The 13,803-nt window shown below is 48.7% G+C and overlaps 1 protein-coding gene across 4 annotated transcripts in view; it reads right to left on the reverse strand.

Moving 5' to 3' along the window:
* The window catches only part of CPSF1 (cleavage and polyadenylation specific factor 1), a 42,495-nt gene extending 30,425 nt beyond the window's left edge, over positions 1 to 12,070 (reverse strand). For 2 of the 4 annotated variants that reach the window (XM_083360022.1, XM_083360021.1), the window contains exons 1-9: positions 11,914 to 12,070; positions 10,050 to 10,077; positions 8,514 to 8,647; positions 7,663 to 7,743; positions 6,248 to 6,399; positions 3,121 to 3,267; positions 1,589 to 1,728; positions 1,216 to 1,326; positions 99 to 192 (exon numbers count right to left, since the gene is read on the reverse strand). In XM_083360022.1, coding sequence (XP_083216148.1) covers positions 99 to 192; positions 1,216 to 1,326; positions 1,589 to 1,728; positions 3,121 to 3,267; positions 6,248 to 6,399; positions 7,663 to 7,743; positions 8,514 to 8,647; positions 10,050 to 10,077; positions 11,914 to 12,057 — 1,031 coding nt within the window. In that variant the 5' untranslated portion in view covers positions 12,058 to 12,070. The remainder of the gene's footprint in view (positions 1 to 98; positions 193 to 1,215; positions 1,327 to 1,588; positions 1,729 to 3,120; positions 3,268 to 6,247; positions 6,400 to 7,662; positions 7,744 to 8,513; positions 8,648 to 10,049; positions 10,078 to 11,913) is intronic. The other 2 variants (XM_083360023.1, XM_083360024.1) reach the window with 2 other exon arrangements.
* Positions 12,071 to 13,803: the final 1,733 nt, after the last annotated feature.

Raw genomic sequence — 13,803 nt, forward strand, 5'->3', positions numbered from 1 at the left:
CAGGAGCCCTAGTAGGCCTGACGATGTTACCTCGTCAGGTAAGGAAACGTCTGCATGAAAAGGGCCTCTGGCTGCAGGAGGACCAAGCCAAGCCTTACATCTCTCCTCCCTTGAGCGAGATCACCATCTTGTCGTAGGAGATGAAGGTCGCCTGGGCACAGTCCAGAGTGATCTTTACTCCTTCTTGGAACCCTGCAAGAGGTCGGGAGAAGAGCAGCAGTTACGACAAGGGCAGGAGCTGCTCCCTGACGGGCGGTTGAGAAATACCGAGGATAAATAAATAAGGAAATGCAACCCATCAGACTCTGTGCTTTTTCCCAGGGCCATGAAGAGTTTCAAATGGCCGCTCAATGAACCACCTGGGCCTAGTTTGAGATGGCCAGCGCCCGCTTTAGCCGGAGAAGGAAGACAGGAGGGCAAGGAAAGGGAGCCGGGGGGGGGGGGAAGATGGCTCTCCGACGTGATCTGGAAAGGACAGGATGAATCCTGGATCGTTGGAGCTGGATGGCGGGGTCTTCGTTTGCACCTTGCTTTTTCATTTTAGGGAGAAACCCACACACACGCAAAGTCAGTAGGGCAAGAGCTGGTTCCTTCCAATGAGACTCTGCCTAGCCAAACTTTTCATTTTGGACTGAAGGAATTTGCTCGGATGAGGAACGAAACACCTCAGCTTTGAGAAACCTGCCCCGTGGCCACGACCGGAGCTTTTGAGATGCTTTTCACAAAGAGTCCCGCCCCCACGAGCGACCCAAAAGCACCTGTCCGTAGTCGTTTCAGAGGAAAGGCAGAGAGAGAGAGAGAGAGAAAGAGAGGGGGAGAGAGAGAGAGAGAGAGAGGGAGGGAGAGAGAGGGAGGGAGGGAGGGAAGGAAAGAGGGGGAGGGAGAGACGGGAGAGAGAGGGAGGGAGGAAAGAGAGAGGCAGGGAGGAAGGGAGGAGAGAAAGGGAGGGAGGGAGGGGAAACAGAGGGAGGGAGGGAAAGAGAGAGGGAGGGGAAACAGAGAAGGAGGGAGAAGTGGGAGGGACAGAGGGAGAGAAGGAAAGAGGGAGGGGAAAGAGAGGGAGGGAGAGAGAGGGAGGGGAAAAAAGAGATGGAGAGGGAGGGAAAAAGGGAGGGAGGGAAGGAAAGAGAGGTGGAAAAAGGGAAAGAGGGAATGAGAGAGGGAGGGAAGGAGAGAGGGAGGGAGGGAAAGAGAGAGGGAGAGAGAGAGACATACTCAGCGGGAAGACGGTGGTGCCGCTGGTGAGGCTGTTGAGGGACACGCCGTACGGGGGCACGCTCTGGTTCAGGTAGAGCAAAGAGTTCACCGCAAAGATCACAACGCCTCCTGGAGGGGGGGGGGGGGAGAGGGAGAAAATAACGCACTTCTTAATACACCCCAGACTTAGTATTTGTGGCTCCCTTCAAAATCCTGCTTCCGTCGGCAACCTCCAGCCCTTGTCAGCACCCCACACCTGGACTTTCCAACCAGGAGGCTCTGCAGTCCCGCCACCCCTGGAAGGGGGAGGTCGTCTGTTCGAGATGCACGCAGACGCCAACCTCCGCCACCCCCACCCCCCCGAGAAGCCAGGAAGGGCCCTCCCGCTCACCGATGGGCTTGGGCACGGCCAGGGCCTGCGTGCAGTCGAAGGGCAGGCTGCTGAGGGACCAGATGACCGGGTGGACCTTCTGCATGATGTTGAGGGAGATGGCCACGATGCTGCAGGTGTCCTGGCGCACGGCCACCCGCCTGCGCGGAAAGAGGGGCAATGAAGCGCTTCCCAGGCCAAGGAGGAAGGCCACCACTAGCCTGAATATCATGGGGAAGGGGCTGCTGTTGGCGGTTTCAGATCTAAAGGACACAAAAAATGAACCCCCCCCCAAAAAAAATCCCCAGCGCGATCCGTACAAGAACCAATGATGGGAGGCTGGGTGCCCCCCACACACAATAGAGGGTGGCGGGGAATGGCCGTAGGAGTGGAGGCACCAGGAAACCATCCTGTAGCAATGTGCGTCCAGACACGTCCAAAGTGGGCAAAGAGAGCGACCACGAGAGAGGCGATGATTTCCAAACGCAGGAACACACAGACGGGATGCGAGACAACTAGAAGGCATACGATCAACTGGGGCTGGTAGACCGGGAACGCGCTCTCCGAGCAGAGACCCCCCCCAAAAAACCAGCCGGTCCTATAAGCAGGCTTTCGAACCTCCGGCATCCCACTCTGACGACGTCGGCAGTTAGCCGGCGAAAGCTTATGTTTATGAAGCAGTTGTTGTTTTACATTTATCCTGCTCTTCCGACTATTTCTCTCAACGCGAACGGACCCCTGGTTAAACTGGCCCTTGTATCCAAAGACGACAAGACATCTAAGCTAGCTTGTATTCTGAAATCGCTTCCAGATTTTGAGCTTGCAATGAAATTGAAAACTTGACCCTCTCTTTGCTAATCAGATAGGTGGACTGTTGTAGAAATCGTTCGCATATGCTCTTGTGTAAAAGTTGTGTCTGTAATGTTGTCTTCTGCTGGTTTCCTGGCTGGGTAGGGGGTTGGACTAGAAGACCTCCAAGGTCCCTTCCAACTCTATTATTAATATAGAAAGCTTTTATTCATAAAACATGAAACTCAGTCAACTGAACACTCAAATTGACTGGCGCTAAGGGTTGACACGGGTTGCTGCCATCATCCTAGGTATCAACCAGGCATCTCCTTAACATGTCAGATGTTCTGAGTAGCGCAGTGTTTTTTTGTAGCTTTGCTGGAGTTATTGCAGGAAGCTGCAATTTCTCGATGTATTTTGCAACGTTTTTGGACGTAGTTCCCAGTGCCCCAACAACAATGGGTATCACTGTTGCACGTTTCATCCATAATCGCGCAGTTTCTATCATTATTATTATTATTATTATTATTATTATTATTAGTATTAGTATTAGTATTATTAGTATTAGTATTATTATTATTATTATCAAAAGCCGGAAGTTGGTGCCTTTTTCTGTTCTTTTCTCTGTTTTCTTTCTTTTTCCCCTTCCCATTTTCCTAATTCTCTCTTACTTTTGGAAAATTTCTTCCTCTGTTTTACATTTTGATAAACCAAAAAAAAAGTATTTTTTTTAACAAAAGGGAGAAAAAAAAACAAGAACGCACCCCGGCCAGGTCTGGTTGGGCTCAAAGAGGATGAGCAAGGTGGGCTCATAGTAGCCATACAGAAACTGCATGTCGATGATGTTCAGCAGCTTCTCGTCCAGCTCACGCACGTCAATGATGTAGCTGGGCAGGAAACTGGACTTCTGGCTGCAGAGAGAGAGAGAGAGAGAGACAGAGAAAGAGAGAGAGAGAGACAGAGAGAGAGGGAGAGACAGAGAGAGACAGAGAGAGAGAAAGAGAGAGAAAAAGAGACAAGAGAGAGAGAGAGCGCAGTAATGAACAGGGCTTAGAGACCCCCTGGGGGAGGACACGCGGTGCCCCCGCCCAAGGCAGACCACAGAGGGCCATCCAGACTGAGCTTCAGTGCCCCAAAACAGCCTCTCTCTCCCCAGCCTCAGCGCTCGCTCCAGAGGCACCGGATTCCAACTTCCCAAAACCGAATGGAAAAGCAGAAATAAAGAAGGAAGCAAACAGGTGGATGGGCCCATCCATCTAGCAATTTATTTATTTATTGGGTTTATTAAACAAACTCTTAAATAAACAAATACTCTACCATTGCTGGTCGGTGACTAGATGGCCTTGAACTTTGCCCCGCCAGGTGGAGTCTGGTGCAAACTAAGGCAAAGGTTCCCCTGCACACGCATGCTAGTCAACTCTATTTATTTATTCATTTAATTTAATTTGTATACCGCCCTTCTCCCGAAGGACTCAGGGCGGTGAACAGGGCCATATATACCAAAATAACCAAAATACAAAATTAAAAACAAATTAAACCCTAGTGCCCAAATGTAAAAATAAATTATATTAAAACAATAATTAAAACCCAAACCCATCAGACCAGGCCGGATTGTTCAAACAAATAGGTTTTTAGATCACGTCGGAAGGGGCCGGTGCTCATCTCCCTTTCAAAGCCGAAGAGCCAGCGCTTGTCCAAGGACGTCTCCGTGGTCATGTGGCCGGCATGACTGGACGCCAAAGGCGCACGGAACGCTGTTAGCTTAATTTCATTTTCTTTTCCATTTCTGGTGCCATTAATTTCTGGATGTTACTATATAGGTAAGTCTTGTATGACTTAACAGCCACATTGACTTAAGACTGATGAGCAGATTGATTAAATTGTATGCTGCTCAGAGCCCCTCTCTGAGGCTGACTGACAATGAAGAAGTGTGATATAAATAAAATAAAAATAAAATAAATAATAAAATTAAATAATAAATAATAAAATAAATAATAAATAAAATAATAAAAACAAAATAAAATGAAATAAAACAAAAATTAAAGTAAAATGTAATAAAATAAAAAAATAAAAATAAAATAAAAAATAAATAAAATTGAATTAACTGTGCCCGGAATTACTGTCATAAATTGTGCCAGTTATTAAGGGATTCATTCACAGGGCTGTTCTCAATTTTATAATGTAGTTTGAGCACGTCGTTAAGCGGATCTTTTCTGCAATGGGTATTTTTTTTGCCAGAAATGGTAAGAAAAAGCCAGTTTCCAGGGGAAAAACATAATAAATTGTGGTCCCTGTCACAACTTTAAATCTGGGTTGTAAGTATTTTTTGGGGGGTGGGGTGGGGGGGTCTGTCATAACCAGGCTCAAGGTTGACTCAGCCTTCCATCCTTCCGAGGTAGGTAAAATGAGGACCCAGATTGTTGGGGGCAATTAAGCTGACTTTGTAATAATGCCGCTTGGGGTGTGTGTGAAAGCCCTAATAAGCAGGCATATACATAGAAGGAAGGCTACTGCTAAGCTTGTAAGCCGCCCTGAGTCTTCGGAGAAGGGCGGCATATAAATGGAATTAAAATAAAATAAATAAATAACTTCACTGAATGACTTGTTGCAACTGGAGGATTACCTATATTTACTCACCCCATTTCTATACTTTGTACAGGTAGTCCTCAAGTTACGACCACAACTGAGCCCAAAATTCGTGTTGCTAAGCAAGACACTTGAGTCTTGTCTCATTTTACAACCTTTCTTGCCTGCAGTGAATCACTACAGTTGTTAAATCAATCACACGGTCGTTAGGCGAACCCTGCTTCCCCCCTTGACTTGGCTTGTCCGAACGTCGCAAAAGGGGGTCACGTGACACCGCCCCGGGACACGGCAACCGTCATAAATACGAGTCAGTCGCCCAGCGTCTGAGTTTTGATCACGTGAGCAAAGGGAGGATGCAAGTCATAGGTGTGAAAATCTGTCTTAGGTCACTTTTTTGCCGCAACGTTGTAGCTTTGAGTGGTCGCTAAATGAACTGTTGTAGGTCGAGGACCACCTGTGTAGTATCCCAAAAGGGGACGGAACCGTCGGCATTTATGTTATGGAGCGTAAAAGCTAAAGTCTCCCCCTGCTCAGCTCCTGGGGTCAGGGGCCATTCCCGTTCTTTGGCTGAGGGATCCCGTGTTGTCCAAAGGCACTTCCGTGGGTCACGTGACTGCCACGGCGACACACCGAGGCTACACACCTGGAATGTCATTACCTTCCCACCGAAGTGGTACCTATTTACCTACGGAGGTTCCCTGGTGCTCAACTGCTTTGAAACTCGTCAAATTTGGTACTCAACGCATTTTTGACGCGGAAATTTTGTCCCGGTGCTCAACGTTCACGACGGTTGTAGTGTCCCGCGGTCTCGTCATTCCCTTTTGCGACCTTCTGACGAGCGAAGCCAACAGGAGGGAAGGCGGACTCGCTTAACAACGGTGGCAAGGCAGGTCGTGAAATGGGGCAAAACTCCATGAACAAACCTGGCAACGGAAATTTTGGGCTCCATGGCGGTCGTGAGCTGAGACTTGCGTTCGCGTGCTTTTGAACGGCCAACTTTGCAGGAGCTGGAGAAAGGACCGGGAGCTCACTCCACCCCACAGTGCTCAGGTCTTGAACCCGGGCTAGCAGCTTTCCAACTGACAAGCTCACCATCGTCAACCGCCGAGCCGTCACGCCTCCCCAGAGGGAGTTACTCACCTGAGTATTTCTAGCGCTATCAGAATATTATGATTTCCTCAAGAGGAGTAAACCTCGAGGAGATTTCCTAGGAAAAAGCGCTTCCTTCCTTCCTTCCGGTTTGATTTCCTCCCAATCGGCTGTGGGAGGAAAACGTCGACTCTCCTGGCCGCAGGCTTGCCTTACCCTTCGCCCACCACGCCTTCGTGCTCGTCCGTCAGGGTGTCCCTGCGGAAAGGAAGCACCACCAGCCGCGTGCCGTAGATCAGCATCACCGCGCAGCGCCCGTCCGGGTCCACCCGCACTTTGGGGATGTGGACGTTCTGCACGAAGCCGTCCTGAGGAAAGAAACGAAGCCAGCAATGGGTTTACTATTTGTTTAGCGTACAGGTAATCCTCAACGTACGGAGCTTAAAATTGCTGCTGTTAAGGGAGGCCTTGGTTAAGCGAGCTTTGCCCCAGTTTACAGCTTTTCTGGCCAAGGTTGTTAAGTGAATCCTGCAGCTGTTAAAAGTCAGTGACACAGTCGCTAAGCGAATCCGGCTTCCCCATTTCACTTGGCTTGTCACAAGGTCGCAAAAGGGGATCGCCTGACCCCGGGACACTGCGACCGTGATAAATACGAGTCCGTTGCCAGGCCTCTTGAATTTTGATCATGTGACCCTGAGGATGCCGCAACGGTCGTGTGACAAACGGCCGTAACTCGCTTTTTTTTCAGCGCTTGGAACGGTCACTAAATGAGCTGTTATGAATCGAGGACTCCCTGGCTACACCTGATCTTAAACGGAAAAGCTGAGGCGAGTGTGTGCGCACGGAGCTGTTGTAACAACGTGAGAGAAATCTACACATACTAGTTACACAAAGCAGCCTGGATTGCCAGTTCATTCCGTTCGGCTCCTGGGTGCCGGTTATCCTTGGTGTGTTGCAGGGGCGAAGTAGCTTGCACTGGCTGAGTAGTGGTGCACTGGCTCTTCCGGGCTCCTCATATTGCGTGCCTTGCGCCTGGCCAGATGGAGTGTCGGCTTCTGCTCTCCACGCATATAAGAACGCAGCTGGGCTTTTCCCACCAAAGTGGTACCTGGCGCCGTGGTGGCGCAGTGGTTAGAATGCAGTATTGCAGGCTACTTCTGCCGACTGCCAGCAGTTTGATTCTCACAGGCTCAAGGTTGACTCCGCCTTGCATATAAGCTTTATAAGGCTAAGTGTGATTGCTATTTTCCTTCCTTCCTTCCTTCCTTCCTTCCTTCCTTCCTTCCATTTCATGACCCAACTAGGGAACGTTATCAGTACTAGAAGGAACTGCGATTTGTTCCACTGGTTAATTGTCCTCACTGTCAGGAAATTCCTTCTTAGTTCCAGGTTGCTTCTCTCCTTGACTGGTTTCCCTCCGTTGCTTCTTGTCCTGCCTTTGGGCGCCTTGGAGAACAGGTGGACCCCCTCCTCTTTACAGGAGCCCCTCAAATATTGGAAGGCCACCATCCTACCGCCCCTAGTCTTTCTTTCTCTAGACTAGTCTTACAGTCTGTTTTAAAAACCTCTTCACCTGATATTAAATGAAGCCTCTTCACTTGATATCAAATCACAAACCTTCGTAGACTCACCTTCAGTTCTGGCTCCTCAAAGTAATGGAGGGAAAGCGTCTTCAGATCGTGGGTGCCAGGATCGTACTCAACCACGGAGAGCTGGGAGGCAGGAAAGAGGGAATTAAAAGGCCAGAGACATCCTCATCTTTCCTTCCATTTCTTCCTTTAAAGGAAGCACTTCAAGAGTTCACAGAATTAATTCCTACCGGGCAATAAGACCCTCGGGAGAACGTTAGGGAAGGAGAGCTCCCAAAGAAGACTCCGCCAAGTTAGTATTAGTGAGGCTGGGTAGCACAGAAATTTAATAAATAAAATAAAATAGAATAATAAAATAGAATAAAATAAATAAATAATAAAATAAATAATAAAATAAATATAATAGAATAAAATAGAATAGAATAAAATAAAAAATAAAATAAAATAAAAATAATAAAATAGAATAAAAATAAAAAAGAAATAAAATAGAAAATAAAATAAAATAGAAAATAAAATATAAATATAAATATAAATAAATAAAATAAAATAAAATAAAATAAAATAAAAAAAATTAAAAATAAATTAAAAATAAAATTAAATAAATAAAATTAAATTAAAAATAAAATAAAAATAAAAATAAAATAAAAATAAAAATAAATAAAATTAAAAATAAAATAAAATAAAAATTAAATTAAATTAAAAATTTTAAAAAATAAAAAAAATGAAATAAAATGATAAATGAAATGCCGCCACGGCTCCTTGCGTCATCCCTTCGGAGCAAGAGCTGCTGGGGCCGCCCCCTCCCTCTTCCACCCCCAGAGGCCTCCCAGCAGCCTCTCCCCCACCCACCCACCCCCCCCCATCTCAGAAACCCGCCCAGAGCCACAACCGACCTTGGCGTCCTTGAAGCTGAGCAGGAGAGCGTCCCTCTTGGCGCCTGCCAGCTGCACGCTGGCCATGGACATGACGTTCCCGAAGAAGGAGAAGGCGGCCACCAGCTCCAGCTTCTCCCGGTGGCCTCTGCCTTCTGTGCGAGGCAAGTCGTTAGAGACACACACACACACACAAACACACCCCACAATTTAATATTGTAAGCTTTCCCTGGGATAAGATGGGCGCCCGATAGATTGGATAAATACATCTCAAGGCCTGGCATAGCAGAGTATTTCTCCACAAGCCCCCGGCCATTTGGAGCCCCCTCCGCACGAGGCCGGCTTTCGTGAATACAAACTGGACCCAAGGTTCTCACCAGGACAGAACTCGCCTGTGTGATACAGGTAGTCCTCAACTTACAACGGCTCATTTAGTGTCCGTTCGGGGTTACGCGGCACTGAAAAACGCGACTTAGGCCTGCTTTTCGCACTTACGACCGTTGCAGCATCCCCGCCCCCAGGGTCACCGGATGAAAATTTAGCCGCTTGGCTCACATTTATGACGGCTGCAGTGTCCCGGGGTGTGTGTGTCACACCCGATCCCCTTTTGTGACCTTCGGTGGGGAAGCCTTAACAATCGTGTGATTAACTTAACAACTGCAGAGATTCATCTAACAACGGTGGCAGGAAAAGTCGGTAAAATGGGGCAAAACTCAGTTAACCATTGTCTTGCTCCAGCCGTGCAAAACCTGAGCTCCCTTTTCGTCATAACTCGAGGACTTCCTGTAGAGGGAGGTTCCAGGCTTAGGCCCGCCTTGACCTCTAGTGCCGAGCCCCGAATTTTTCCCTGCTCCGGTTTAGCTCCAAGACGGGGGTGTTGAGAGCAGAAAGCTCAAGGCCAGGAAGAGGAGGGGGTGATGAGAGCCCTCTCTGCCCGTCTAGCCGACTATCCCGACTGGCCCGTTCGGATGCTCTCTTGGCTCCCCACGGCTTCCTGCCCCTAGGATTCGGCCCCCCTCCTCTTAACGGGGGATGCACACAGCTCCACCAGAGACCCCCTGAAGTGGGATGGGGTCTGCTTTGAGCAGGGGTGTCACACTGCCGGCCCGCGGGCCGGACGCATCATCTGGAAGCCACGCCCACCCCACTGCCGGCAACGGTGAAAAGGCTCCCACACACTGCGCAACGTCACGTGACCTCGCGAGTTTGACTTGCCTGGCTTTGAGGGTTCAGTGATCGGAAACGGCTGGCGGTGCGCCAAGCTGATTGCCGCCCCCCCCCCTCCCCGGTTCTACAATCTGGGAAAACAGCATCAGCAGCTGCCAAGTGCCCACAATCTCACAAGCCCCCCCCCCCCCAGTTGCTGGCAGGGCCTGCCAAGCATTCCCAAATTCCCAAAGCGATTTGGGAAAGAGCGCCCATCGCCAAGCTGTGCGGACGCAACCTGTGGACCAGAAGGAAGGCCTTGGGCAGCCACTCTCCTTCAGAACGGCTTCTTCCCCCCAGCCCCCTTTCCCAGGACGCTTCCTGGTGTCCAGGCGCCCCCTCCCCACTCACCTGTGTTCCTGTCACTTTTTGTGGTGCTCTGGAAAAGAAGAGGAGCGTCGTCAGTGCTAAAGACTCACAACCACAGCCACACTGTCCTCCTGGCTTCCCTCCCCACCACAGCCCAGTCCAGCCTCCGCCTCGCTGGGATATTAACAGGTTAGGAGGAAAGCTGGAAATCTCATGGTACACTCCTCACTTACCAACTATCTGTTTAGTAGCCGTTCCAACTTACAACGGTGCTGAAAAAAGAAGACCCACAACCGGCCCTCGAATTTGCGGCTGTTGCCGTCTTCCTCACCGTCCTATGATCGTGTGCTTGGCAACTGGCACACGCTTAGGACGGCGCCCTGCGGTCCGTGGGATCGCCATCTGCAGTCTTACCAGCCGGCTTCCGCCAAGCAAGGTCATTGGGGAAGCCAGCGGGAAATTGCAAGTCCTGAAACGTTGTGCTCAAAGATCCCCAGAATATTGTTTAATGCCAGCAATTGCAACTGACGTCATAGGTTGGGGCAGTCAAGCGACGTCACACACTTAGCAATCGCCCTGCTTAGCGACAGAATTGCCAGTCCCAATTGCGGTCCCTACAGGCGGTCCTTGGTTTACAGCCACAACTGAGCCCAAAATTCCTGTAGTTAAGCGAGACGAGGAGGGTTGAGCGAATTTTGCCCCCACATTACGACCTTTCTTGCGGCAGATGTTAAGTGAATCACGGCAGACGTTAAGTGAATCACTGCAGCTGTTAAGTTAGTCACCCAGTCGTTAAGCGAATCCGGCTTCCTCACTGACTTTACTTGTCAGAAGGCTGCAAGAGAGGATTCCACGACCCCGGGAGGCTGCGACCGTCATAAATACGAATCAGTTGCCAACAACCAGATTTTGAACGATGTGACAGTGTGGATGCTGGAACGGTCATAAGTCTGGGGGTTGTTTTTTTGCTTTTTTGTTATTTTATTTTTATAGGGTGTTTTTCTACGTGTAAGCCGCCTTGAATTGCCATGGGCGAGTATGCGACAATACAAATTTTCTGAATAAAATAAATACATGTCCCTTTTTTCAGCACTACTGTAACTTCACCAAACAAATTGTTGTAAGTTGGGGAGCTACCTGTAAGGATTACCTGCAGAGACAAAGGTTCCATAAGGCACACAGGGTAGGCAACCTTGGCTCTTTTATGACTCGTGGACTTCAACTCCCAGAATTCCTGAGCCAGCATGGGGAACCTTGGCTCTTTTATGACTCGTGGACTTCAACTCCCAGAATTCCTGAGCCAGCATGGGGAACCTTGGCTCTTTTATGACTCGTGGACTTCAACTCCCAGAATTCCTGAGCCAGCATGGGGAACCTTGGCTCTTTTATGACTCGTGGACTTCAACTCCCAGAATTCCTGAGCCTGCATGGGGAACCTTGGCTCTTTTATGACTCGTGGATTTCAACTCCCAGAAGTCCCGAGCCCTCAGGAATTCTGGGAGTTTAAGTACACGAGTCATAAAAGAGCCAAGGTTGCCTTACCCCTGGCTAGGCCTAGGCCGATTTATGACATGGACTTCAACTCCCAGAATTCCTGAGCCAGCCATGCTGAGGGAAAAGGGAGAGGTTTCCAAGCAGAGCCATGCTGGCTCAGGAATTCTGGGAGTTGACGTCCATGAGTCATAAAAGAGCCAAGGTTGCCTACCCCTGTACCTCGGTTGTACCCCGACGCTCAACCCAACACCCATCTTGGCCCCTTGAGTTCCAGGTTCCCTATTTCTGAGGTCCATACAACACCGCTCTCCCTAAAAGGCATTCACACGGTGGCGATACCCAGAGGCCATGAATCTCCCTTGAGTCCTCCATCAACGAGTTGACCCCTCTTAAGCAAGGAATGCTGTAGTACCTCAGAGTCATGGTTGAGCCTGTACACGTACAGCTGTGAAGTTCCCGCCACCACCAAGTTGCGCTCGGAGTTGGAGAAGAAGTTGCAGTACATGGAGAATTCCAAGCCGGTGGGAGGGTGGGCTTGCTTGTATACGGCGTACATCTTGGCCCCTTCCCTAAGGGAAGAAAGAACGACAACTCAGGGGGAGGAAGCTACAAAGGAACGGAGTCTCCATGGATCTGGAAGGTCTCCTTTGGGGGAATCTTGGCGACGGTGGCGCTTGTTCTGATGGCTACCCAGCTGGACTACTGCACTTTCCCCTGCATGAGGCGGCCTTGAAGGCCCCTTGGATCCTGCGCTCCGTGCAAAATTCTCCGTCCTCCGGGTCCTGTTTGTGCCAAAGGCCCTTTTCCCAAAAAGCAGCTGAACTTTCTTTCTTTTTTCTGTTCGAAAACATTTGGCTTTTAATCGGTGTCAGCGCGTACTATCCGTCGACATTTAAATGAAATGAAACGCTATGGCAGGAGACCCAGGAGGACCCCACTGCTGACACAGAGACGTAAAAAAGCAAGATTACAGTTTGCCAAAATGTACTTGAGTAAGCCAAAATCCTTCTGGGAAAACGTCTTGTGGACAGATGAGACCAAGACAGAGCTTTTTGGTAAAGCACATCATTCTACTGTTTACCGAAAACGAAATGAGGCCTACAAAGAAAAGAACACAGTACCTACAGTGAAATGTGGTGGAGGTTCAATGATGTTTTGGGGTTGTTTTGCTGCCTCTGGCACTGGGTGCCTTGAATGTGTGCAAGGCATCATGAAATCTGAGGATTACCAAAGGATTTTGGGTCGCACTGTAGAGCCCAGTGTCAGAAAGCTGGGTTTGCATCCAAGATCTTGGGTCTTCCAGCAGGACAATGACCCCAAACATATGTCAAAAAGCACCCAGAAATGGATGGCAAGAAAGCGCTGGAGAGTTCTGAAGTGGCCAGCAATGAGTCCAGATCTGAATCCCATTGAACACCTGTGGAGAGATCTTAAAATTGCTGTTGGGAAAAGGCGCCCTTCCAATAAGAGAGACCTGGAGCACTTTGCAAAGGAAGAGTGGTCCAAAACTCCGGGTGAGAGGTATAAGAAGCTTATTGATGGTTATAGGAAGCGACTGATTTCAGTTATTTTTTCCAAAGGGTGTGCAACCAAATATTAAATTAAGGGTGCCAATAATTTTGTCCGGCCCATTTTTGGAGTTTTGTTTGACATTATGTCCAATTTGCTTTTTTCCTCCCTTTTTTGTTGTGTTCCAATACACACAAAGGGAATAAACCTGTGTATAGCAAAACATGTCTTCCTGCAATACTTTTCTGTGAGAAATACTTGATTTTCTGGAAAAATTTCTGGGGTGCCAACAATTTCGGCCATGACTGTAGATGTTAGACACATAGATGATAGAAATGATAGAGAAGATGATATAGTGGGATTATAGACAGATATGATTGATAGATAGAAATACAGTGTTACAATATTGTCTTGTGGATGCTTTGTTTTTCTGAACTACAGGCAGTGTTCAGAAAACACTGCCAGTGTTTTCTGGCAGTGGTTAAAAACACGTGCATAAATAATCCAGTGTCCCAGGACAAGATCCTGAAATTCTTGGTAAGATGAATAAAAAAAAGTGACCCCAGGGCTTTCCCTAAACAAGCACAGTCAGGCTGGGTTCACATGTGCTTAGCTAGGGTACTGAATTGACCCCATTTGGAGAGTTCACAGGAGGCTCTAAATCAGGGGGTCTTCAAACTTGGCCCTTTTACGACTTGTGGACTTCAACTCCCAGAATTCCTCAGCCCGGCACGCTGGCTGAGGAATTCTGGGAGTTGAAGTCCACAAGTCGTAAAAGGGCCAAGTTTGAAGG

The sequence above is a fragment of the Vipera ursinii genome (genome assembly GCF_947247035.1).
Source record: "Vipera ursinii genome assembly, chromosome: 3".
In the NCBI taxonomy this organism is placed as follows: domain Eukaryota; kingdom Metazoa; phylum Chordata; class Lepidosauria; order Squamata; family Viperidae; genus Vipera; species Vipera ursinii.